Source organism: Oncorhynchus nerka, linkage group LG7 (assembly GCF_034236695.1).
Source record: "Oncorhynchus nerka isolate Pitt River linkage group LG7, Oner_Uvic_2.0, whole genome shotgun sequence".
NCBI classification, from domain to species: domain Eukaryota; kingdom Metazoa; phylum Chordata; class Actinopteri; order Salmoniformes; family Salmonidae; genus Oncorhynchus; species Oncorhynchus nerka.
The window spans coordinates 84,011,564-84,038,510 of NC_088402.1; the positions used below are offsets into that span (position 1 = coordinate 84,011,564).

The 26,947-nt window shown below is 43.0% G+C and overlaps 1 protein-coding gene and 1 non-coding gene across 4 annotated transcripts in view; both read left to right on the forward strand.

Annotated features, from left to right (window-relative positions):
- The first annotated feature begins 262 nt into the window (after window positions 1–262).
- On the forward strand, window positions 263–571 carry LOC115106067 (small Cajal body-specific RNA 2). Its single transcript, XR_003859982.1, has one exon. It is a non-coding gene; the product is annotated as a small Cajal body-specific RNA 2 (non-coding RNA).
- An 11,836-nt stretch (window positions 572–12,407) lies between these two features.
- LOC115105636 (mitogen-activated protein kinase 14A-like) overlaps window positions 12,408–26,947 on the forward strand; it is a 30,006-nt gene continuing 15,466 nt past the window's right edge. For all 3 annotated transcript variants that reach the window (XM_029627876.2, XM_029627877.2, XM_065020894.1), the window contains exons 1-3: window positions 12,408–12,791; window positions 19,610–19,739; window positions 20,814–20,872. In XM_029627876.2, the coding sequence (XP_029483736.1) occupies window positions 12,673–12,791; window positions 19,610–19,739; window positions 20,814–20,872 (308 nt within the window). In that variant the 5' untranslated portion in view covers window positions 12,408–12,672. The remainder of the gene's footprint in view (window positions 12,792–19,609; window positions 19,740–20,813; window positions 20,873–26,947) is intronic.

The window sequence follows — 26,947 nt, forward strand, 5'->3', positions numbered from 1 at the left end:
TAAAGTTGAACCATTTATAAGTTATTTATATGTTAAGAATGTTGTGTGATTTTTTTTTTTTTTAAAGGCACATGTAAAAGCCTCCTGCTCAATACAAGGCAGCCACTGGTTACCATCTATGGCCACATGAGGGCACGCTATTATTTTACGACAGCCTTCCCCCCGAAATGTCCCATGATTCCTTGCGCTCTATAAATTCCATAACTCGGAAACGGAGCCATTCTTGTTTTGTTTGACTGGTGGCGTGTGTTTGTGTGAGCGAATGAATGCGAGAGAGAATGATTGTTTTATGTCTGTAATGTTTCATGTCTTAGTCTAGCGACCAAAAAAAACTACACAGTGATCTTATTTGATCTGACCGGGGTTTGGCCTTGCTCCGTTTCGGAAATGATAGGACCCGACATGCGAGCCCCTGAGGCCATGAGCATGAAGCTTCCACTAACTTCAGGGCCTCCACAAGAAATTGTGGTCAGAAGTGATGACTCGATCAGATATACTAGGTCCGAGGAGATTTGTGGTTTTACCTCATGCTCCACACCGGCCAATGAGTATAACAGCGATTCTGATCTGCCATAAATTCGATAATTGTGCCCAGGTGTAAGAAGCTGCCTGTATTTGGCTGGCTAGCTACTAAGCTAAAGTTGGCTAACTCGGTAACTCTTTGTGTCCCATGCGAACAGCAAAGTTAACAAACAGCCAGGTAATGAGCCAATGGCAGTTAAGTCGTTTTGGAGAGAAGTGGGCAAATTTGTAGTGTCATAGAAATTCGTTTTGTGGTCCTGCTGCTGGTCACTTCAAAAGAAACCATGCTCGTTAAACACTTTCTGCTCAATGTGCATCCAGTCTTAACAACACGTCATTTGACATGATTCGTTTTTCTTGGGGGGTAGATAGATAGTAGCTTCCATCAATGTAATTGTTTGCATTTTCAATCTCCCATGTGTTTTATGTGTGTGTATATGTAGCGTGGTTCGTTCTGCGTTGTATACTTTTTAATTAGGACCCTGACACAACTCTAGGTCTGCTGGTTGGATTATGTTTTATGTGTGTGTATATGTAGCGTGGTTCGTTCTGCGTTGTGTACTTTTAATTAGGACCCTGACACAACTGTAGGTCTGCTGGTTGGATTATTTGTATTTGCCCTGCACACGAAGAGACGACACAATATTTTAGCCCTTGGCGCAGTCACGGCTCTCAGGCACCTTGCTAGCGGAAGGTCAGGCAAAAGAGAACGGTAAGGGAGTACGGAAATACAGATACCCCGCGATGGGCCAAACCAAAATATACTACACTTTTACAATCACGTGTATGTACAATATTGATATGAAAAAGTGTTTGTACACCAAAAATCACATTAGCTATGCAGCTGTCTTTTTTTTGTTGAAGCACACGGAATTATCAAATTATTAACATCCCATCTTGACCTGGCCTATTTGAATTGGTCCCTGTGTGCAATTTGGTGCATAATCTAGGGGAACAACATCAATCACACTGCGACATATATATATCTATATCCTTTATCATGTTCTGCTAACCCTACCTCCCCTAATTGGAGTAAACTGATGAACAACAATTAGGATTTTGCTTCCAGTTTATACACACTATATACATTTTACAGACACAATCTATTTTACAATAGTTATATTTTGTTTGTTTTTAGTCCTGTCCTTCCCCAACCTCCCATCAGAACCTTTGTAATCTCATAGTTTCTTTAGATTGTAAATGAAAGTTTTTTTTAGCTAAAAGTATTATATTATTGATCGATTGACTGACTTTTCAGATCATCCCGTATTGCTATCTGCAGCGTTAGCTCCAGGTAAATGTTGCAATTCTTCAGCCATTACATATGGACAGTACCAAAATAAATTGTCTAATGACTGTCACTTCGCAGAAACATCTGCAGAGCTAGGAAAGTTGAATCCCCCATATATGCACGACAAAGTTTGGGGTCACTTAGACATTTCCTTGTTTTTGAAAGAAAATGATTTTTTTTTTGTCCGTTTAAAATAACATCAAATTGATCAGAAATACAGTGTAGACATTCTTTATGTTGTAAATGACTAGTGTAGCTGGAAGTTTTTTAAAATTGAATATCTACATAGGCATACAGAGTCCCATTATCAACAACCTTCACTCCTGTGTACCAATGGCACGTTGTGTTAGTTAATCCAAGTTTATAATTTTAAAAGGCTAATTGATCATTAGAAAACCTTTTTGCAATTATGTTAACACAGCTGAAAACTTTTCTGATTAAAGAAGCAATAAAACTGGCCTTCTTTCGACTAGTTGAGTATTTGGAGCATCAGCATTTGTGGGTTCGATTACAGGCTCAAAATGGCCAGCAACAAAGTATTTTCTTCTAAGAAATGAAGGCTATTCCATACAAGAAATTGCCAAGAAACAATATCTCATACAACGCTGTGTACTACTCACTTCACAGAACAGTGCAAACTGGCTGGCCCGGTGCACAACCGAGCAAGAGGACAAGTACATTAGTGTCTAGTTTGAGAAACAGACGCCTCACAACTCCTCAACTGACAGCTTCATGAAATAGTACCCGCAAAACACCAGTCTCAATGTCAACAGTGAAGAGGCGACTTCTGGATGCTGGCCTTCTAGGCAGAGTTCCTCTGTCCAGTGTCTGTGTTCTTTTGCCCATCTCAATCTTTTATTTTTATTGGCCAGTCTGAGATATGTTTTTTTCTTTGCAAGTCTGCATAGAAGGCCAGCATCCATTTTTTTAATGGACTGGATCTTTATGATTACCACCTGGGTCCTGTTTCAGTAATGAAATCAGACCACCTTGATGAGTGTCTGATAATCTACCATTTATATAGGAGTGGTTAAAATATGCTAATAACGGTCCTCTGACTATATCAACAAAAGGTTTGGTATACCTCCACTGGTATTATTAAATAGAGTAGAATCCACAATAGTGCTTCCAGGAGTATCTCCTTTTGGTAGAGGTATTGTGAGGAATTTCTGTGGAGACAAAAGAAAGATGGGATCTTATCACACATTGTTTGGGAACATGTCCTGCCTAGGCCAGTAGGCCTATGGATTGAAATTACCCCCAACTGCCTTTTTCTTTGATAACTGGTCAGAACTGGGACCCTTACCATTATGTCAGAACTGGGACCCTTACCATTAGGTCAGAACTGGGACCCTTACCATTAGGTCAGAACTAGGGACCCTTACCATTATGTCAGAACTTGGGAACCTTACCATTAGGTCAGAACTAGGGAACCTTACCATTAGGTCAGAACTAGGACCCTTACCATTAGGTCAGAACTAGGACCCTTACCATTAGGTCAGAACTATGACTGTTTGTTAGTAGTCCCAGTAGTTATGGACACAGTCAAAAAGATGTTGATATACCAGTCACAAAGTAGATAACCATGATATTCCTTTCAGACTTCTTCATTATGCACATCCTCCCCTTGTCTGCCCATCAGAGTATTTGCTAATTCACCCCATTAGTTATAATTTATTGCACAAGTCATCAGGACCGAGTTTGCGAAACCCTGATCTAGACAACAGCAGCACCACAGTTTGAGCGTTTCCCCTAGTTGTATGCCCATGTTTTGTGACTTTTGACTCCTAGCCTCCTGGTTTTGTCACCCATGCTTGTCAGTAGCAGTCTCCCTCTGGTATAAAGTTCTTACTACTGAGGAAATCTTGGTGGTGTTCATTTGTTGATTTCAGATGGAAGTCTAGGTTGTCTTTAGGTGCCATGGATGGTATAGATGATCGTTAAGTTAATTTATATGCCATTTTATGATGTAAATTATGCATGTTTTCAGTTTCTGTAAAATGTGCGTGTGAATCAATCATGTCAAAGTTTATATTGTGCTAGCTGCATTTAGCTTGTAGGGCTACTTTTCCCCCCATGTTGCCCGTGTGTCAAGTTGATAATAGGCCTTGTAGAGCTTGAATATTAGCCTACCTGCCGGTAATGATACAGGACATTCCTTCTGATAATGACCAGAGTAGCCATGTCAATCAGATGACTCCACGGTTTGCCATTTTGAATTAGGCAAGTTGGTTTATCAAACGGCTCTTTCTGTTCAGTTGGGAAGAAAAATGCATAGGCTAAGTGATAAAAGAACAGAAATCATTTAACGTCAGATCTACTGCCGGGGCGGCAGGGTAGCCTAGTGGTTAGAGCGTTGGACTAGTAACCGGAACGTTGCAAGCTCAAATCCCCGACAAATGTGTCGTTCTGCCCCTGAACAGGCAGTTAACCCACTCTTCCTAGGCCGTCATTGAAAATATGAATTTGGTCTTAACTGACTTGCCTAGTTAAATAAAGGTAAAATAAAAAATAAGGTTTTTAAATATTTGAGCCAAAATATGGCTCAAATATCATCAGCGCTATTGCTGTCGTTCTCATGTTTAAGGAAAGGGAAAGGGATCTGTCGTTCGTGGCGTTATAACAGCTAGAAATGTTACAATGTGGATGAAGATAAATACATGTTTTTGCCGCCAAATTGTGTCCCCTTGTGTTTGTCGCGCTCTACAATGTTTACTTACTCAACATTGGTAGCCCAAAAGCTGGCAGATGGCAATATTGAGTCATCTTACCATCCAAATGCACCATCCGTTCAGGCTTCATAGGCTTCGATTTCCTCCTTAACTTTATTTAATGGCGAAAAGGCAGAAAAAAACGGGGGAAATATGCGTACTTTCCTTATTAAACATTACCAACACCATTACCCACCACCATGCTATTGGCTAATCCCAGATTCTGTGTATTGCATTCAGTTTCAACCTGATTGTCTGAATACGATACACAACATCCGGGATTAGCATTTAGCCAAAAGGGTCAGCAGCCAGTTCTGAACTGATAATCGGGCTGAGCCGAGGTATCACAGCAGGAACAGACATGTTCTCCAGAGAATGCAGCATAGCTCCCCGGGCAGGGTGTGACTGGATCCTGGGCTAGAACTGCAGAGGGTTCTTCACAACTGGCAGGTTGGGGCTCCCGACAGAGCCAGGGTGGACCTCACAGGCAGGGACTAGCAGAGGACTGAAGGGCCCAGAAGTCAGGGTTGAGCTCTGGCCTCACAGGAGGCGTCGCTGAAGGTCTCCGATGAGGAGCAAACGGAGGCTCCCCCACAGGGTCAGAGAGGACCTTGCTGGCGAGGATGGGACCTCAGGGCAGAGGCTGAAGCGGCCCCCGTGGAGGAAGCCATGGTGGGCTCCCACTCAAGACCAGGTGGGGGCTCCCCAAAGGAGCTGGGCTGGTCTCTTTGTGCTGAGATAAGTGGGAACCGCAATGCATGGGCAGCTGGTGTCTGGAAGCCAGGGCTAAGTGGAGGACCCGTGGCTGGAGATGAACTTGGCTCCTCATCAGGAGCAGGTGGGGGCTTGTCATTGGCTTCTGGTGAAGCCCCCTAACTGGAACAGGGATGACTCCTAGTGTAAAGCCAAGTGGTGGCCCCTGGGCTGCAACTGGTGGCATAGATACTGGGACAGGGTCTGAAGATCCCTGGGCTGCAGCTGGTGGCAGAGATACTGGGACAGGGGTTGGGGATCCATGGGCTGCAGGTGATGGCAGAGATACTGCGACAGCGGCTGAGGATCCCTGGGCTGCAGCTGGTGGCAACCAGGGAGATGCTGCCTGATGAGCTGCATCAACGCTGGTCTGTGTGGCCAGTGGCTGCAACACGATGACTCTCTGTTACAGGAGCTGGTGACCTGAAGACTGGGCCAGGTTGTACCTTCAGGTCCAGCTGGGCTGCCCGGGTAGGAGGCAGCGGGTCTACGATGACGGAAGCAGGCTGGGCCCTTGTAGATGGAGAAGGCTGCTCCTCATGCCTGGCAGACAGGGAGTCTGACTTGACAGTGGTAGGCTGAGCTCCTATAGCAGGAACAGACAGAAGACTGGAGCACAAGGTAGGCTCAGACCCATATTCAGTGGCATACAGGAACTTGAGGGAAGAATGGGTTAGCTTTGTAGGGATCAGCAGTAACCCTGGGGAAGGGGCAGACTGGGCCCCATCTGTGGTAGCTGGTCTGGGCTCCAGGAAAGGGGTAGGCAGAGCACCTGTGGCTGGAGAGGGCTGTAGCACCATGTTTGCCTGGAGCACCACGGTGGCTACTACTGGCTGATTCTCTGTAGCCGGAGCAGCTGAAGAGTCCACCTCGTTGATTAACTTCGGCTCTGTAGCAGGAGCGGGTGGCAACTCTGGAACAGCAGCTGGCTGCATGCTACTGTTGACTGATAGGTCCTTTGTGGCGGCAGACTGAAGCACCTTGTTAGAAACAGGCTGGATACCCATTCTGAGGGCAAACAGAACCAATGGCAGTGACTGGTAGACATACCCTGGCACCGTCAGTTGGCTGGTACTCCACACTGGGAGTGTCTAGAAGCTGACAGGTAGGTATGTCTCTTAGCTGGACCACTGGTGGAGGAGTAGCCACCTGACAGGTGGAATGAGCACCGGGACTGAGGGGAACTCATAACTGCTGGAGGAGGCTCTTGGTAGCCGCACTGTAGGCTTGGAATGCCATCACATGCTGGAGGCCATGCATACCAAACATACCAAGACAGTCGTGAAGAGGGCACAACAAAACCTTTTCCCCCTCAGGAGACTGAAAAGATTTGGCATGGGCCCCCAGATCCTCAAAAGGTTCTACAGCTGCACCATCGAGAGCATCCTGACCGGTTGCATCACCGCCTGGAATGGCAACTGCTCGGCATCTGACCGTAAGGCACTACAGAGGGTAGTGCGAGCGGCCCAGTACATCACTGGGGCCAAGCTTCCTGCCATCCAGGACCTATATAACAGGCGGTGTCAGAGGAATGCCCATAAAATTGTCAGAGACTCCAGTCAACCAAGTTATAGACTGTTTTCTCTGCTACCGCACGGCAAGTGGTGCCAGAGCACCAAGTCTAGGACCAAAAGGCTCCTCAACAGCTTCTACCCCCAAGCCATTATACTGCTGAACAATTCATAAAAAATTGCCACTGGACAATTTACATTAATTTACATTTCCCCCCTCATCAATCTACACACAATAGCCCATAATGACAAAGCAAAAACAGGTTGAGAAATGTTTGCTCATTTAGAAGAAAATAAATGTAAATGTCACATTTACATAAGTATATGTAAGACCCTTTACTCAGTACTTTGTTGAAGCACCTTTGGCAGCGATGACAGCATTGAGTCTTCTTGGGCATGACGCTACAAGCTTGGCACACCTGTTTTTGGGGAGTTTCTGCCATTCTTCTCTGCAGATTCTCTCAAGCTATGTCAGGTTAGATGGGGAGCATTGCTGCACATCCATTTTCAGGTCTCTCCAGAGATGTTCAAGTCCGGGCTCTGGCTGGACTCTGGTTCAAGTCCGGGCTCTGGCTGGACCACTCAAAGACATTCCGAGACTTGTCCCGAAACCACTCCTGCGTTGTCTTGGCTGTGTGCTTAGGGTCGTTGTCCTGTTGGAAGGTGAACCTTCGCCCCATCTGAGATCCTGAGTTTACGCTTTGTCATTGTGGTATTGTGTGTAGATTGCAGAGGATTATTTTCTTCATTTAATACATTTTAGAATAAGGCTGTAACGTAGCAAAATGTGGGAAAAGTCAAGGGGTCGGAATACTTTCCGAAGGCACTGTACATGTGACTATTACATTTATAATCTGAAATTGTGTTGTTGAATCTCTGTTCATCAACATATTGGGCCTTATAAAAATGCACACAGTCTCATTTCATTCATACAGCTGATGAGATCGTGCACCTGTCAAGTGCGGCAATGCCTGCTAAAACAGCATTCTCTAATGCAAAAAATAGACAAAATGTTGCTGTCTATTCATTTAACTAAATTAAAACCCTATATTTATTTAATTATTTTCGGGGTTCTAGAGAGCGGAATCCTGTGCCTCATAGGTAGGCTAGATACTGTATCAGCAGTCGTGGAATAACTTCAACTCTCCACCCCAACTGAGTATCATCTCCAGCTTGGAGGGACCTGCAGGCTGTTTTTTGTAGTCTACCTACTGCTCAACAACGATGATGCTTCACAAAGTTTTCTTTGCCTTCTTTGGCTCTTTTTATCCAAATTGATGCATCCATAGTGAGTGTTGCAAACGAGGACAGACCATATTTACACGCTACGTGCATCAGCACTCGGCGGTCCCATTCTGTGAGCTTGTGTGGCCTACCACTTCACAGCTGAGCCGTTGTTGCTCCTAGACATTTCCACTTCACAATAACAGCACTTACAATTGACTGGGGCAACTCTAGGAGAGCATCGCTCTGGATAAGAGCGTCTGCTAAATGACTTAAATGTAAATGTAAATGTAAACTGATTTGGTGGAATGGTGGCATCCTATGACGGTGCCACGTTGAAAGTCACTGAGCTCTTCAGTAAAGCCATTCTACTGCCAATGTTTGTCTATGGAGATCGCATGGCTGTGTCCTCGATTGTACACACCTGTCAGCAATGGGTGTGGCTGAAATAGACAAATCCACTCATTTGAAGGGGTGTGCACATGCTTTTGTATATAATGTATAGAATGATGTATCATCATCATCAATCTGAATTTCCAAATAAAATACATATTTTAGTGTTAAAGATGTGTTACAGTAGTTTTGAAACTTAAAGGCAGAGATATAACCAGATGTACTAGTGGTGGTTATTGTTGTTCTGAGTACCAGAACTATCACAACTTAATACCATATAACTGCTATTTATCAACCAGTACTATCCTAACTTAATACTATATAGCCTATATTTATCTACCAGTACTATCCCAACTTAATACTATATAACCTCTATATATCAACCAGTACTATCACAACTTAATACTATATAACCTCTATTTATCTACCAGTACTATCCTAACTTAATACTATATAACCTCTATTTATCTACCAGTACTATCCTAACTTAATACTATATAACCTCTATTTATCTACCAGTACTATCCTAACTTAATACTATATAACCTCTATTTATCTACCAGTACTATCCTAACTTAATACTATATAACCTTTATTTATCTAGCAGTACTATCCTAACTTAATACCATATAACTGCTATTTATCTACCAATACTATCCCAACTTAATACTATATAACCTCTATTTATCTACCAGTACTATCCTAACTTAATACTATATAACCTTTATTTATCAACCAGTACTATCCCAACTTAATACTATATAACCTTTATTTATCAACCAGTACTATCCTAACTTAATACTATATAGCCTATATTTATCTACCAGTACTATCCCAACTTATATTTATCTATATATCAACCAGTACTATCACAACTTAATACTATATAACCACTATTTATCAACCAGTACTATCACAACTTAATACTATATAACCTTTATTTATCAACCAGTACTATCCTAACTTAATACTATATAACCTCTATCTACCAGTATTATCCTAACTTAATACTATATAACCTCTATTTATCTACCAGTACTATCCTAACTTAATACTATATAACCTCTATTTATCTACTAGTACTATCCTAACTTAATACTATATAACCTTTATTTATCAACCAGTACTATCCTAACTTAATACTATATAGCCTATATTTATCTACCAGTACTATCCCAACTTAATACTATATAACCTCTATATATCAACCAGTACTATCACAACTTAATACTATATAACCACTATTTATCTACCAGTACTATCACAACTTAATACTATATAACCTCTATTTATCAACCAGTACTATCCTAACTTAATACTATATAACCTCTATCTACCAGTATTATCCTAACTTAATACTATATAACCTCTATTTATCTACCAGTACTATCCTAACTTAATACTATATAACCTCTATTTATCTACTAGTACTATCCTAACTTAATACTATATAACCTCTATTTATCTACCAGTACTATCCTAACTTAATACTATATAACCTCTATATATCAACCAGTACTATCACAACTTAATACTATATAACCTCTATTTATCTACCAGTACTATCCCAACTTAATACTATATAACCTCTATATATCAACCAGTACTATCACAACTTAATACTATATAACCACTATTTATCTACCAGTACTATCACAACTTAATACTATATAACCTTTATTTATCAACCAGTACTATCCTAACTTAATACTATATAACCTCTATCTACCAGTATTATCCTAACTTAATACTATATAACCTCTATTTATCTACCAGTACTATCCTAACTTAATACTATATAACCTCTATATATCAACCAGTACTATCCTAACTTAATACTATATAACCTTTATTTATCAACCAGTACTATCCTAACTTAATACTATATAACCTCTATTTATCTACCAGTACTATCCTAACTTAATACTATATAACCTCTATTTATCTACCAGTACTATCCCAACTTAATACTATATAACCTCTATCTACCAGTACTATCACAACTTAATACTATATAACCTCTATTTATCTACCAGTACTATCCCAACTTAATACTATATAACCTCTATATATCAACCAGTACTATCCTAACTTAATACTATATAACCTCTATTTATCTACCAGTACTATCCTAACTTAATACTATATAACCTTTATTTATCTACCAGTACTATCCTAACTTAATACTATATAACCTCTATTTATCTACCAGTACTATCCTAACTTAATACTATATAACCTTTATTTATCTACCAGTACTATCACAACTTAATACTATATAACCTCTATTTATCTACCAGTACTATCCCAACTTAATACTATATAACCTCTATATATCAACCAGTACTATCCTAACTTAATACTATATAACCTCTATTTATCTACCAGTACTATCCTAACTTAATACTATATAACCTCTATATATCAACCAGTACTATCACAACTTAATACTATATAACCTCTATTTATCTACCCCAGCTGTTCTCTCCCAACCTGAATAAGTTCTGCTGTGTGACGTCTGGCAGTGTGAGACTACTACAGCATGTTAACTCTCTCAACCTGAAAAGGAGCAAAGCACCAATATTTGGAAAGGCACACACCTGTCTATATAAGGTCCCATAGTTGATATTGCATGTCAGAGCAAAAACCAAGTCATCATCAGGTTCAGAGATGGAAATTAGTTAGAGAAGGGATTCCCAAACGTTTTAATGTCGTGGCTCCGAAATATGATACTCCTCTGGTAGACCCCAGTTTGGGAATCCCTCCCCTAACTAGAAGAGCACCTGGAACCTCCTTCAACCTCTGGATGGAGGAGCACATATGGGATGTATTTATTATTCCGTGTGTTGAAAATTTCAGAACGTTGCATATAGAAATGTATTAAATAGTGCTGTCACGATTCCTGGACTCTATTTTACCTGACAGACAGTCATATTTGTTCTACACAATACAAATCTATGGGAACATTCTGTAATGTTGCACCTGGTGAACAGTATGAATGTTGCTCCCTTCACTGCTTTGCACCAGACAAGAAGCATATATTCTAAACCAAGCAATGGAATGAATGGAATGGTCGGAACATGATGGACGTCTTTCTAAGTTTACAGAGAGGTGAAGAGGAAGTACAGTTCCCGCTCAGCCCAGTCAAAACTGTTCGCTGCTCTGGCCCCCCAATGGTGGAACAAACTCCCTCACGACGCCAGGACAGCGGAGTCAATCACCACCTTCCGGAGACACCTGAAACCCCACCTCTTTAAGGAATACCTAGGATAGGATAAAGTAATCCTTCCCCCCCCCCCCCCCCCCCGCTTAAAAGATTTAGATGCACTATTGTAAAGTGGCTGTTCCACTGGATGTCATAAGGTGAACGCACCAATTTGTAAGTCGCTCTGGATAAGAGCGTCTGCTAAATGACTTAAATGTAAATGTGAAGAGAGTAAACATTTTGTTCAGAAACACTCTCCGTTTAAACTCTCAACATCTCTGGGTTGTTGCAAGAACTATGTTAAAGATTAGTGGTGTAAAAAGTATTGTCATACTTGATTAAAAGTAAAGATAACTTAATAGAAAATGACTCAAGTAAATGTGAATGTCACCCAGTAATATACTACGTGTATAAAAGTATCTGGTTATAAATATTTTTATTTTATTTCACCAGGTAGGCTAGTTGAGAACAAGTTCTCATTTGCAACTGCAACCTGGCCAAGATAAAGCAAAGCAGCTCGACACATACAACAACACCCAAAATATTTTGTGTAAAACATGACTTTGTTCTTATTTCTACTCATACTGGAGGTATAGTTTTATTTAATTTGGAAATGGGGCCATTGATACGCTTTTTTATTGATTCTTGAAATAATTTTTATTTGCATTAAAATCACTGTTTGTCTAAGCTTTTAAATAAACTTATTAAAAAGGTTCAGTGAAAAAATATCTGGTTTGTCCTTTGAGTTGCTCGAGGTTTAGAGTTTATCTCGCGACATTTTGTTGTTTCAGCAGAGGGAAACGGGCGCGCAGGGTAGATGACATTGTGAAATCCCGGGAGCCTAAACGCAAATGGAGTAGCTAGAAACGCTTTCTCAACAAACTATTTCCGCCTTAAAACGTGCAGAATTTCAAGAATTTTGCACCTCGCTCACAACGAACTAGTTAGCTAGAGGCAACAGCTTTTTCTTAAACTAGTTAGCGAACTTACTTTAGTTGCTGCCACCTTTGACCAAAAAAAAGGAGAAGTCACAACTTGCACTTTGAGGGTTGTTCTGCAGGAATGTCGCAGAAAGAAAGACCTACGTTTTATCGGCAGGAGGTGACCAAGACGATTTGGGAGGTACCAGAACGCTACCAGACCCTGTCTCCAGTCGGTTCCGGGGCCTACGGATCAGTTTGGTAAATCACGTTTTTGTGTGTCCTATTATGTCTACTTATAGCTAACTAATGTAGCCATTAATTTCTATAAGGCCTGTATAGATAGACGCTAAAGTTAGTTTTCCCGGCTGATGTATTCAGAATAGACCGATGCCCGGCCGTAAAGGCCCTCCGGATTCGCCAAAGGTGCCAGCGACAGTGAACGAGCTGAACCAGTCTGTCCTCGCACAGTCGAATAACATTAACTCAACATTTAGAGAGAAAATTTGCCATGTGAAATGCTGCAAGTTCCCTATCTACAAAGTTGGCCAGTGTACGTGCACGATTTAAATGTAGCCAGGTACTTGTATAGCTTTATCCGAATAGCAACATTACATTTAAACGTATTAAATCTATGGAAATATTATGCAAATTGATAGCCACAAAGAGAGTTGTAAAGTACTCCGTGTGGTCGTATCGGTAATTGGTTTCGTGTACTTTCTGTTATGTTATTTAATACTTTATCCAGCGGGTTGGGCCACGGATGCATTTTCAACCCAAAGTTGGCAGCTCTTTAGTGGAATTTGCCGCAACTGAAGTAGCTAATTACATCTGTTGTTAAACCTCCTCAGAGTGATGTTATGATGACTCATAGGCCCAGAATAGGACTAATTATTCTAACCGGGATACATAGCTCACTGGTTTACTGTCTGGACTTGCTCCTTAGATGTTGAAGAAAGGGGATAGGGTCTGTCAGTCTTTACGTGTTCCTTAGTTGAGGAAATAAGATATGGTGTGTGTTTCTGTATGAAGGACATTGACTGCAAATTATTAACCTCTTGTCCTTTTTTCCCCACTTTTGACATCTATGTTTCCCGTTCGAATCCACTTTTAGTGAAGTACTTGCCTGGTCCCACATCTGCTAGTGCTTTTGTCAACTCCATTGTCATGTTAGCCTAGTTTGTTTGCTCCAATACAGGCTCCTGTAATACTTCTGCTGCTAGGCAACAACAGGACAGGGTAATCCTTCAAGTATCATATATTCAGAGGTTTCCTTAACCTTTAGTTAATGAAAATGGGCCTAGTAGTACCCTGTATTACCCGAGTAGTACCCTGTATTACCCGAGTAGTACCCTGTATTACCCGAGTAGTACCCTGTATTACCCGAGTAGTACCCTGTATTACCCGAGTAGTACCCTTTATTACCCGAGTAGTACCCGGGTAGTGCCCTTTATTACCCGAGTAGTACCCAGGTAGTGCCCTTTATTACCCGAGTAGTACCCTGTATTACCCGAGTAGTACCCTGTATTACCCGGGTAGTACCCTTTATTACCCGGGTAGTACCCTGTATTACCAGAGTAGTACCCTTTATTACCCGAGTAGTACCCTGTATTACCCGAGTAGTACCCAGGTAGTGCCCTTTATTACCCGAGTAGTACCCTGTATTACCCGAGTAGTACCCGGTATTACCCGAGTAGTACCCGGTATTACCCGGGTAGTACCCTGTATTACCCGGGTAGTACCCTTTATTACCCGGGTAGTACCCTGTATTACCCGAGTAGTACCCTGTATTACCCGAGTAGTACCCTTTATTACCCGAGTAGTACCCTTTATTACCCGAGTAGTACCCAGGTAGTGCCCTTTATTACCCGAGTAGTACCCTGTATTACCCGAGTAGTACCCTTTATTACCCGGGTAGTACCCTGTATTACCCGAGTAGTACCCTTTATTACCCGAGTAGTACCCTGTATTACCCGAGTAGTACCCAGGTAGTGCCCTTTATTACCCGAGTAGTACCCTGTATTACCCGAGTAGTACCCTGTATTACCCGAGTAGTACCCGGGTAGTACCCTGTATTACCCGGGTAGTACCCTTTATTACCCGGGTAGTACCCTGTATTACCCGAGTAGTACCCTGTATTACCCGAGTAGTACCCTTTATTACCCGAGTAGTACCCTTTATTACCCGAGTAGTACCCAGGTAGTGCCCTTTATTACCCGAGTAGTACCCTATATTACCCGAGTAGTACCCTGTATTACCCTAATACCGACTATGTTATTAGTATCATCCGCTGGGTTGGTGTCTGAGTAAACATATAGTTGTTGTTGTTCTCCCCAGAGCAGGAAGTGACTGCTGTGCTGCTACTAGGCAGTGGGCTGATTTTTTTTGATGGCGGGATTACTTTTGGGTTAAAAAGGGAACTGGATATCAGACCAAGGGACATTTTATAGTACATAAAACATTTGTTTTATATTCAGAAGGATTACCTCCTTAATGTGTGCACCACAGCTCACATACATACAACTTTATCTAAATGTTTGTTTGGTGTGGCTCAGGGGACTCCTGACCTCCTTGGTCTTGCAACTATTTCATCACAAACAATTATTCACCTCTGCTCTGTGAGGGTGTACAACAGTTTTGGCTATCTTGCCAACTCCCTGTGGAATTGTCAATGACCGCAATAGATTTGACAAGAGAGACCAAACGGATCAAGGCTGGCAGCTGACTGCTCATGACTGGTTAGAGATTCAAAGAGAGAGGAAGTGAGTGGGAGACTTCCCTCCCTCCCGGTCTGTCAGTCAGCCAGGGTGAATCTCAAAGGTATTATCCTCGATTCCTCAGGTCCTCCCTCTCCTTGCCATCTTCAATACGTCAGGAATAGAGGAGAGTGTTGTTTCAACTATTTTAATGTCACATACACAAGTACAGTGAAATGACTTTCTTGCCAACTCAAAACCCAACAATGCAATAATCAATAACAATGTATTACTAGAAAAAAGCACACGAGAAATATGAAGTGCATGATAAAGTACGTAAGCATACTATGTACAGGAAATTTTTAAAACGTCAGTTCCAATACCATATTTACATGTGCAGGGATACTAGTGTGATAGAGATAGATATGCATAGGGGTAAGGTAACTAGGCAACAGGATAGAAGGTAAACAGAGTAGCAGCAGTTTGCATGTGAGTGGGTGTGCGGGTGTGTCGAGTCAGTATAAATGTATGTGCATATTATGTGTGAGTGAGCAAATGATGGAGCGGGTGTGTGTGTTGGAGTGACGTGAGTGTGTAGGGTGTGCACTGTGCATAGTGAAAGGTCAATAAAGATACAAGGTTAACTTGGTCCGTTTTAGATATTTGATTAGCTATAAGTAGTTTAAGAGCCTGTTGGTGTCAGATATTATGCATCGGTACCTTTTGCCGTGCTGCAGCAGAGAAAATAGTCTATGGCTTGGGTGGTTGGGGTCTTTGCTGATTTTCCGGCCCTTCTTTTCACGCCGCCTGACAGAGGTCCCAGTGATGTACTGGGCTGTCGGCACAACTCTCTGTAGCGCTTTACGATCGAGGGCGGTGCTATTGCCATAACAAGCAATGATGAAGCCAGTCATTGGAGGAGAAGATCCAAGATGAGATCCAAGGTGTTTGTCTCCTCCAATGCTTTCCTCACTTCCCTCTAACGCAACAACACATCTGCCACGCTGATCCTCAACACTGGGGCCCCTCAGGGGTGTGTGCTTATTCCCCTGCTGTACTCCTTGTTCACCCACGACTGCGTGGCCAAGCACGACTCCAACACCATTAAGTTTGCTGACGACACAACGGTGGTAGGCCTGATCACCGACAACGATGAGACAGCCTATAGGGAGGTGGTCAGAGACCTGGCAGTTTGGTGCCAGGACAACAACCTCACTCAACGAGAGCAAGACAAAGGAGCTGATCGTTGACTATAGGAAAAGGAGGGCTGTCAGGCCCCCGTTTAACATCGTATTGAAGTGGAGCGGGTTGAGAGTTTCAAGGTCCTTGGTGTCCACATCACCAATGAACTATCATGGTCCAAACGCAAAAGACAGTTGTGAAGAGATTTGGCATGGTTCCTCACAGTTCTACAGCTGCACCATTGAGAGCATCCTGGCTGGTTGCATCACCGCCTGGTATGGTAACTGCTTGGCATCTGACCTAAAAGAGCTACAGAGGGTAGTGCGTACAGCACTGGGGCCAAGCTTCCTGGCATCCAGGACCTACAGTTGAAGTCGGAAGTTTACAAACACCTCAGCCAAATACATTTAAACTATTTTTTTTCCCACAATTCCTGACATTTAATTATAGTAAAAATGCCCTGTCTTAGGTCAGTTAGGATCACCACTTTATTTTAAGAATGTGAAATCTCAGAATAATAGTAGAGAATTGTTCATTTCCGCTTTTATTTCTTTCATCACATTCCCAGTGGGTCAGAAGTTTACATACACTCAATTAGTATTTGGTAGCATTGTCTTTACATTGTTTAATTTGGGTAAAATGTTTTGGGTAGCCTTCCACAAGCTTCCCACAATAAGTTGGTGAATTTTGGCCCATTCCTCCTGACAGAGCTGGTGTAACCGAGTCAGGTTTGTAGGCCTCCTTGCTGACACATGCTTTTCTGTTCTGCCCACAAATTTTCTATAGGGTTGAGGTCAGGGCTTTGTGATGGCCACTCCAATACCTTGACTATTTTGCCACAACTTTGGAAGTATGGTTGGGGGTCATTTTCCAGTTGGAAGACCCTTTTGCGACCAAGCTTTAACTTCCTGACTGATGTTTTGAGATTTTGCTTCAATGTATCCACCATTTTCCTCATGATGCCGTCTATTTTATGAAGTGCACCAGTCCCTCCTGCAGCAAAGCACCCCCACAACATGATGCTGCCACCCCCGTGCTTCATGTTTGGTATGGTGTTCTTCCGCTTGCAAGTCGTCCCCCCCCCCCCCCCCCACACACATCTTTTCCTCCAAACATAACGATAGTCATTATGGCCAAATAGTTATATTTTTGTTTCATCAGACCAGAGGGCATTGCTCCAAAAAGTACTATCTTTGTCCCCATGTGCAGTTGCAAACCGTAGTCTGTCTTTTTTTATGGTGGTTTTGGAGCAGTGGCTTCTTCCTTGCTGAGCTGTCTTTCAGGTTATGTCGATATAGGGCTTGTTTTACTGTGAATATAGATACTTTTGAATCTGTTTCCTCCAGCATCTTCACAAGGTCCTTTGCTGTTGTTCTGGGATTGATTTGCACTTTTCGCACCAAAGTACGTTTATCTCTAGGAGACAGAACGCGTCTCCTTCCTGAGCGGTATGATGGCTGCGTGGTCCCATGGTGTTTATACTTGCCTACTGTTGTTTGTACAGATGAATGAAGTACATTCGGGCATTTGGAAATTGCTCCTAAGGATGAACCAGAGTTGTGGAGGTCTACAATTTCTTTCTGAGGTCTTGGCTGATTTCTTTTGATTTTCCCATGATGTCAAGAAAAGAGGCACTGAGTTTGAAGGTAGGCCTTGAAATACATCCACAGGCACACCTCCAATTGACTCAAATGATATCAATTAGCCTATCAGAAGCTTCTAAAGCCATGACATAATTATCTGGAATTTTCCAAGTTGTTTAAAGTCAGTCAATTTAGTGTATATAAACGTCTGACCCACTGGAATTGTGATACAGTGAAATAATCTGTCTGTAAACAATTGTTGGAAAAATTGCTTGTGTCATGCACAAAGTAGATTTCCTATTCGACTTGCCAAAAACTATAGTTTGTTTATAAGAAATGTGTGGATTCGTGGAAAAACGAGTTGTAATGACTTCAATTTAAGTGTATGTAAACTTCCGACTTCAACTGTATATACAAAGCGGTGTCAGAAGAAGGCCCAAAAAATGTCAAATCCTCCAGTCACCCAAGTCATAGACTGTTCTCTCTGCTACCGCACGGCAAGCGGTACCAGAGCACCAAGTCTAGCACCAAAAAAGCTCCTTAACAGTTTCTACCCCCAAGCCATACGACTGCTGAACAATTAATCAAATTGCCACCCAGACTATTTACGTTGATCCTCTGCCATCTTGTTCCAATTTCTATTTTCTAAGTTTATTTAGTAAATCTTTTCTTAACTCAATTTTTTTGAACTGCGATGTTGGTAAAGTGCTTGTCAGGAAGCATTTCAATGTAAGGTGTTGTATTCGGCTCATGTGACAAATATAATTAGATTTTATTTGCTGATAGCGTATTGAGAGGGTGTCAGGAGAGAGGACAAGTGGACTCTAGCATTCCCTAGCAATGCTCCTCTTCCCCTAGCCTTTCAGTCATACTCCATGGCCAGACAACATGGATATGAAGTGGACTTTTAAAGGGAGTAGGGTGCCGTTTGGGGGATAGCCTCAGTCTGCTGAGAGATTACATTTTCACTTCTGCTGACGTCTCGTTTTCCTTCTCACTTCACCACCTCTTGCGTCACTTCATCTGGTTTCATGCAAATATCGGGCCCTTTTTAAATGTTTTTTTCCCCTGTGTCTTGTAAAATGACAGCCTGGCTGCAGCAACTTGCTTCAGGACGACACCTATTTGTGAGTTAAGTTAACTCTTAGGTTTATCGTCAGCTGTTTTCCTTCATATTTTCCTGTCAGACAATGCCTATTGACAGTGGATCATTCTCTCGGCCAATGCCTATTGACAGTGGATCATTCTCTCGGCCAATGCCTATTGACAGTGGATCATTCTCTCGGCCAATGCCTATTGACAGTGGATCATTCTCTCGGCCAATGCCTATTGACAGTGGATCATTCTCTCGGCCAATGCCTATTGACAGTGGATCATTCTCTCGGCCAATGCCTATTGACAGTGGATCATTCTCTCGGCCAATGCCTATTGACAGTGGATCATTCTCTCGGCCAATGCCTATTGACAGTGGATCATTCTCTCGGCCAATGACTACGGTTCGTGTGAACTAACCTATCAGTACTTGTATTGAAGAAGAATGGGTGCAGCTCTGTTAGATAATGTTGACTAATATCCAACTCTTGTAGTTGAAATAATCCGTTTCTGTTTTCTCCTCCAGCTCGTCGTACGATCAGAAGACGGGTATGAAGATCGCTGTGAAGAAGCTCTCCCGGCCTTTCCAGTCCTTTATTCACGCCAAGAGAACCTACAGAGAGCTACGGCTGCTCAAGCACATGAAGCATGAGAATGTGAGTTTTGTCTCAAAAGCTTCACAAAGCTGTTTGCTGCTTGAATCATTATGTAACTGCTTGAATCATTATGTAACTGCTTGAATCATTATGTAACTGCTTGAATCATTATGTAACTGCTTGAATCATTATGTAACTGCTTGAATCATTATGTCTAGGATGATGTTGGTTTCAGTCTTCTATTGCCCTCGCTGTCTCTGTCTGTCTCGCTGTCTCTGTCTGTCTCGCTCGTCCGTCTCTGTCTCGCTCTCTTATCTGTCTCTCTGTCTCGCTCGCTCGCTCTCTCCTGTCCGTCTCGCTCTCTCTTGTCTGTCTCGCTCGCTCTCCTGTCTGTCTGTCTCGCTCGCTCGCTCTCCTGTCTGTCTGTCTCGCTCGCTCTCCTGTCTGTCTGTCTCGCTCGCTCGCTCTCCTGTTTGTCTGTCTCGCTCGCTCTCCTGTCTGTCTGTCTCGCTCGCTCTCCTGTCTGTCTGTCTCGCTCGCTCTCCTGTCCGTCTCGCTCGCTCTCCTGTCCGTCTCGCTCGCTCTCTTGTCCGTCTTGCTCGCTCTCTCCTGTCCGTCTCGCTCTCTCTCTCCTGTCCGTCTCGCTCTCTCTCTCCTGTCCGTCTCGCTCTCTCTCTCTTGTCCGTCTCGCTCTCTCTCTCTTGTCCGTCTCGCTCTCTCTCTCTCCTGTCCGTCTCGCTCTCTCGCTCTCCTGTCCGTCTCGCTCTCTCGCTCTCCTGTCCGTCTCGCTCTCTCTCTCTCATGTCCGTCTCGCTCTCTCCTGTCCGTCTCGCTCTCTCCTGTCCGTCTCGCTCTCTCTTTCCTGTCCGTCTCGCTCTCTCCTCTCTTTTAAAAGCAGCAGAACTATGTTGGCTACATGAATCATATTACTGAATACAACTGTACTGCTTACTGAGATATCAACCTTATGAAGATGTTGGTTGAAATATTCTATTGTTCTAGTTCCAATGCTCTCCGATGCTCCTCTCTGCTGAAACCAACTTCTTGTGGAGTCATGAAGTCATTGGGAGAGCTGATACAGTCCTCGTTCCTTGTTGCGTTATTAACTTGACCATTGGCCTTTCTGTATTTCAGGTGATCGGCCTTCTAGATGTTTTCACACCTGCTACTAGTCTGGAGGAGTTCAATGATGTGTGAGTTGAGTTAACTCTTAGGTTTATCGTTAGCTGCTTTCTTTAAGTACTGAATATCTCTTTATTACCCCTTCATATTTTCCCGTCAGCCAATCTATGCCTATTGACAGTGGATCGTTCTCTCAGCCAATGCCTATTGACAGTGGATCGTTCTCTCAGCCAATGCCTGTTGACAGTGGATCGTTCTCTCAGCCAATGCCTATTGACAGCGGATGAATACCTCACTTCCGACACAGAGTAGCCTACACAGTGTCTTTATTTTCCCAGCAGCAGAGATCAAACAAATCCTGCTCTGCCTAGGAAGCTCCTGGGGTACATGTGACTATTATCAGTAGTACTACCTGTTAACAATGTTCCCTCTAAGCTGCGTGAGTGCCCGTACTCTACACAGACTGCACTACTCGGCCCGTACTCTACACAGACTGCACTACTCGGCCCGTACTCTACACAGACTGCACTACTCGGCCCGTACTCTACACAGACTGCACTACTCGGCCCGTACTCTACACAGACTGCACTACTCGGCCCGTACTCTACACAGACTGCACTACTCGGCCCGTACTCTACACAGACTGCACTACTCGGCCCGTACTCTACACAGACTGCACTACTCGGCCCGTACTCTACACAGACTGCACTACTCGGCCCGTACTCTACACAGACTGCACTACTCGGCCCGTACTCTACACAGACTGCACTACTCGGCCCGTACTCTACACAGACTGCACTACTCGGCCCGTAGTCTACACAGACTGCACTACTCGGCCCGTACTCTACACAGACTGCACTACTCGGCCCGTACTCTACGCAGACTGCACTACTCGGCCCGTGCTCTACGCAGACTGCACTACTCGGCCCGTGCTCTACGCAGACTGCACTACTCGGCCCGTGCTCTACGCAGACTGCACTACTCGGCCCGTGCTCTACGCAGACTACACTACTCGGCCCGTGCTCTACGCAGACTGCACTACTCGGCCCGTGCTCTACGAAGACTGCACTACTCGGCCCGTGCTCTGCGCAGACTGCACTACTCGGCCCGTGCTCTGCGCAGACTGCACTACTCGGCCCGTGCTCTGCGCAGACTGCACTACTCGGCCCGTGCTCTACGCAGACTGCACTACTCGGCCCGTGCTCTACGCAGACTGCACTACTCGGCCCGTGCTCTACGCAGACTGCACTACTCGGCCCGTGCTCTACGCAGACTCCACTACTCGGCCCGTGCTCTACGCAGACTGCACTACTCGGCCCGTGCTCTACGCAGACTGCACTACTCGGCCCGTGCTCGGCGCAGACCAGTGTGGCATAAACAATCAGCGCTGCAGTAGGACTATATGCAAATAGACCATTGCCATATGTTTTTATTTTAACTTAATTTAAATAGGCAAGTCAGTTAAAAGAACAAATTCTCATTTACAATGACGGCCTACGGCGGACACGAATTGTGCTCCGCCCTATGGGACTCCCAATCATGGCCGGTTGTGATACACCCTGGATTCGAACCAGGGTGTCTGTAGTGACGCCTCAAGCACTGAGATGCAGTGCCTTAGACCGCTGCGCCACTCAGGAGCCCTTATATGGATCTGTGCCAACAAGGCAGTTAACCCACTGTTCCTAGGCCGGCATTGAAAATAAGAATTTGTTCTGAACTGACTTGCCTAGTTAAATAAAAGGAGGGGGAAACATCTGTGGTCGTGACTAGATGTGCTTGTTTTGAGATCAAAGCCATACTGCGTGTAGCCACGTGTGCATATTTTGTTCATATCCTTCGCTAGTTGGTGAGTTATTAGCCCAGTTATAGATAATTTGTAGTCAGCAATAGGGGAGTGATTGCTTCCTACAAGAGCACAAAACCTGTACGTTTCTTGAAGTCTTTGAAAAGGGAGTCGGCTAGTTTAATATTTTTTATTTTTAAATATTTAACCTTTATTTAACTTGGCAATTCAGTTAAGAACAAATTCTTATTTACAATGACGGCCTAACCCGGATGATGCTGGACCAATTGTGCGCTGTGCTATGTGACTCCCAATCACGGCCGGTTATGATACAGCCTGGAATCGAACCAGCGTCTGTAGTGACGCCTCTATCACTGAGATGCAGTGCCTTCGACTGCTGCGTCACTCGGGAGCATGATGGTATGGGAATAATAATGCATTTGATTTTGTAAAGTGGTTTCCGTCATACAACAAAAACATTTTCAGTCAACTCCATTTCTTTATAAACAGGTTCATGTAGATGAACAGGTTCATGTCAATGTAGGTCTACATTGAACACCACACATTGGCTTCTACTGTAGGCTGAATGATCATATAACACCTATTTCCATGTTAAAATATGATGGGATGCATTTTATCTGTTGTTTTTGATGGCAGGCCATTCTTGTAGGCCTACATTATGATAAAATAGCCACAGTGGCCTACGTGGCCGTTGTTAAAACTGAAACCTAAAGCGGGAACAGCCTCGGTGTTCACAGTAAACAGGTGCTGGAAGTTGCACAGAATCTTGTGCTTAACAAGACCTGAAATTTGCTCAGTGCTGACATTTATTTGAAGGAACATTGCCTGTGACTATTGTCGGTAGTACTGCCTGGCGACTCTTGTCGGTAGTACTGCCTCTCCCTTCCTTACCTTGCTAAGAGTTCCTCGTTGACTGCCTTGGCTTCAGGCAGTTATGGCTTGTTGATGTTGAAAGTGAGAAAAGGACATTGTTCAGCTAGTGAGTCAGTGCTGCGCTGAAGGCTGTGTCTGTTAGTGCTATTTGCCATGTTTGTCTTGACAATGACAGCAATGAAGAGCACAAACTGATCTGGGACCAGGCTAGCTCTCTGGCAGCTCCACACCCACAGGCAGATAGGCAGGGGTGAAGTATTCTCTCAGACTCTCAGCTGTCCCCTTGTCCCAGATAGATGAACACCCTGTACCACAGAGGAATTGGGGGGGCAATGGGTCACACAGGGAAAAGAGAGGGAGGGTAGAGAAGAGAGAAGTGTCTGGAGGGGGGGGGGGGGGGGTAGTGGAGGAGCGAAAGAGAGTGGGGGTGGAGAGAGATGGAGAGATGTGAAACGGCTGCAGTGGAAGAAGCTGCTCACACAGAATGATCAAAAGGGAATCAAGGCTATTTTCAGCTCATGCTTATAATCTGTGTTCAACATACGCCTGCAGGACAGAGGAGCACAAACTGCTGTCCAGGAAAATAATGGGATATGTTATGCAGAGGTGCTGTATCAGTGGTTCGCCCAAACAGCTTCTAAAATACGTGACTCACAAGACTGTCCATATCACCTCCTACCTACCCCCTCTCTCTCTCTCTCTCTCTCGCCCTCCCTCACTCTGAGTGAAACCTCCATCTGCTCCTCCTGTATCTTTTGGCTCGTCTTCCTCCTTCCCTCCAGAAGAGCTTTACCGCTGTTTGGGGCTGTTTTAATCCACTATGGGATTAGATTTTAATTGCAAAAAATAAGTGGGTTTATTGGACCTGTATTTTGTTTAATGCCATTCTATTCGTGGAGGGCTCGCCTTGCTGTGGCTTCTAAGAGAGGAGGAGGAGGAATGTGTGTCTGGGGAGCAGCCGCTCAACCGGTTTCAGCTGGCAAAAAAGGGACACAGTCGGTTTACAATCAAAGGGTTATTGACAACTTGTGAGCTATATTTCATTAGCAAATATTTATTGTGAGAGCAGCCGCTTAAATGCATTTGTCCACAAGCACGTGTTGTCTCAAATACATTGTTACGGTTGTTGGTTAGCTAGCTAGCAAATCTGAGCCATATTAGCATAAACATGACATCAGTCAAAACAAGAGATGGTATCAAGAACAAGATAGAACTAGCTGAAACGAGACATCTACAATTCACAGCACAGCAGTTTCTTGTCATTGTTGCCATCGATCTGACCATTCAGGCAACATACAGCCTTTTAACACTCTGCACGTGCGTTATTATGGTGACATCGTCAACCCACCCGTCTATAGAAACACGTGAATGTATGTGTCTATGGGTAAAACAAATATAATGAAGCATTTTGGGAAAATGATATATATTTTGGTCTATCCAAGGACGTTTTTAGAGGAGGGTGGGAAACAGATGGCACATCGTAATACTGTGGCTTTAGTGAGCATTATGGGTTCACTGGTTACATTAACCAGATAATAAACAAATTAGCCGAAATGGCGGCAGGTAGCCTAGTGGCTAGAACCTTGGACTAGTAACCGGAAGGTTGCAAGATCAAATCCCTGAGCTGACAAGGTAAAAAACCTGTCATTCTGCCCCAGAACAAGGCAGTTAACCCACTGTTCCTAGGCGTTATTGTAAATAAGAATTTGTTCTTAACTGACTTTCTTAGTTAAATAAGGGTAAGATAAAAACATTTTTTTTTAAGCCGAAAACCTAAACATAAGTCACACTATGTTTAGGTTATGTAACAGTGAGAAACAGATGGTTGTTGATGAGTGAGAGTCAGAGTTTCTAAACCCAGAGGCGCAGCAACGCGATACTTCCGGGAATGCTTGCAATTCCTTTCAATAGTTTTTCCAAATCTGATACTTCCGGGAATGCTTGCAATTCCTTTCAATAGTTTTTCCAAATCTGATACTTCCGGGAATGCTTGCAATTCCTTTCAATAGTTTTTCCAAATCTGAATGCACAAGTTGGAATGGAGCCAATGTCTTCAGTAGCTGAACATGTTATAATGTCTTCAGTAGCTGAACATGTTATAATGCCTTCAGTAGCTGAACATGTTATGTCTTCAGTAGGTGAACATGTTATAATGCCTTCAGTAGCTGAACATGTTATGTCTTCAGTAGGTGAACATGTTATAATGCCTTCAGTAGCTGAACATGTTATAATGCCTTCAGTAGCTGAACATTTTATAATGTCTTCAGTAGCTGAACATGTTATAATGTCTTCAGTAGCTGAACATGTTATAATGCCTTCAGTAGCTGAACATTTTATAATGTCTTCAGTAGCTGAACATGTTATAATGCCTTCAGTAGCTGAACATGTTATGTCTTCAGTAGGTGAACATGTTATAATGCCTTCAGTAGCTGAACATGTTATGTCTTCAGTAGGTGAACATGTTATAATGCCTTCAGTAGCTGAACATGTTATAATGCCTTCAGTAGCTGAACATTTTATAATGTCTTCAGTAGCTGAACATGTTATAATGCCTTCAGTAGCTGAACATGTTATGTCTTCAGTAGGTGAACATGTTATAATGCCTTCAGTAGCTGAACATGTTATGTCTTCAGTAGGTGAACATGTTATAATGCCTTCAGTAGCTGAACATGTTATAATGTCTTCAGTAGCTGAACATGTTATAATGCCTTCAGTAGCTGAACATGTTATAATGTCTTCAGTAGCTGAACATGTTATAATGCCTTCAGTAGCTGAACATGTTATAATGCCTTCAGTAGTTGAACATGTTATAATGTCTTCAGTAGGTGAACATGTTATAATGTCTTCAGTAGGTGAACATGTTATAATGTCTTCAGTAGCTGAACATGTTATAATGCCTTCAGTAGCTGAACATGTTATAATGCCTTCAGTAGCTGAACATGTTATAATGCCTTCAGTAGCTGAACATGTTATAATGCCTTCAGTAGCTGAACATGTTATAATGCCTTCAGTAGCTGAACATGTTATGTCTTCAGTAGGTGAACATGTTATAATGCCATCAGTAGCTGAACATGTTATGTCTTCAGTAGGTGAACATGTTATAATGCCTTCAGTAGCTGAACATGTTGTAATGCCTTCAGTAGCTGAACATGTTCACATACTGAAGACATTATAACATGTTGTAATGCCTTCAGTAGCTGAACATGTTATAATGCCTTCAGTAGCTGAACATGTTATAATGCCTTCAGTAGGTGAACATGTTATAATGCCATCAGTAGCTGAACATGTTATGTCTTCAGTAGGTGAACATGTTATAATGCCTTCAGTAGCTGAACATGTTATAATGCCTTCAGTAGCTGAACATGTTATAATGCCTTCAGTAGCTGAACATGTTATAATGCCTTCAGTAGCTGAACATGTTATAATGTCTTCAGTAGGTGAACATGTTATAATGTCTTCAGTAGGTGAA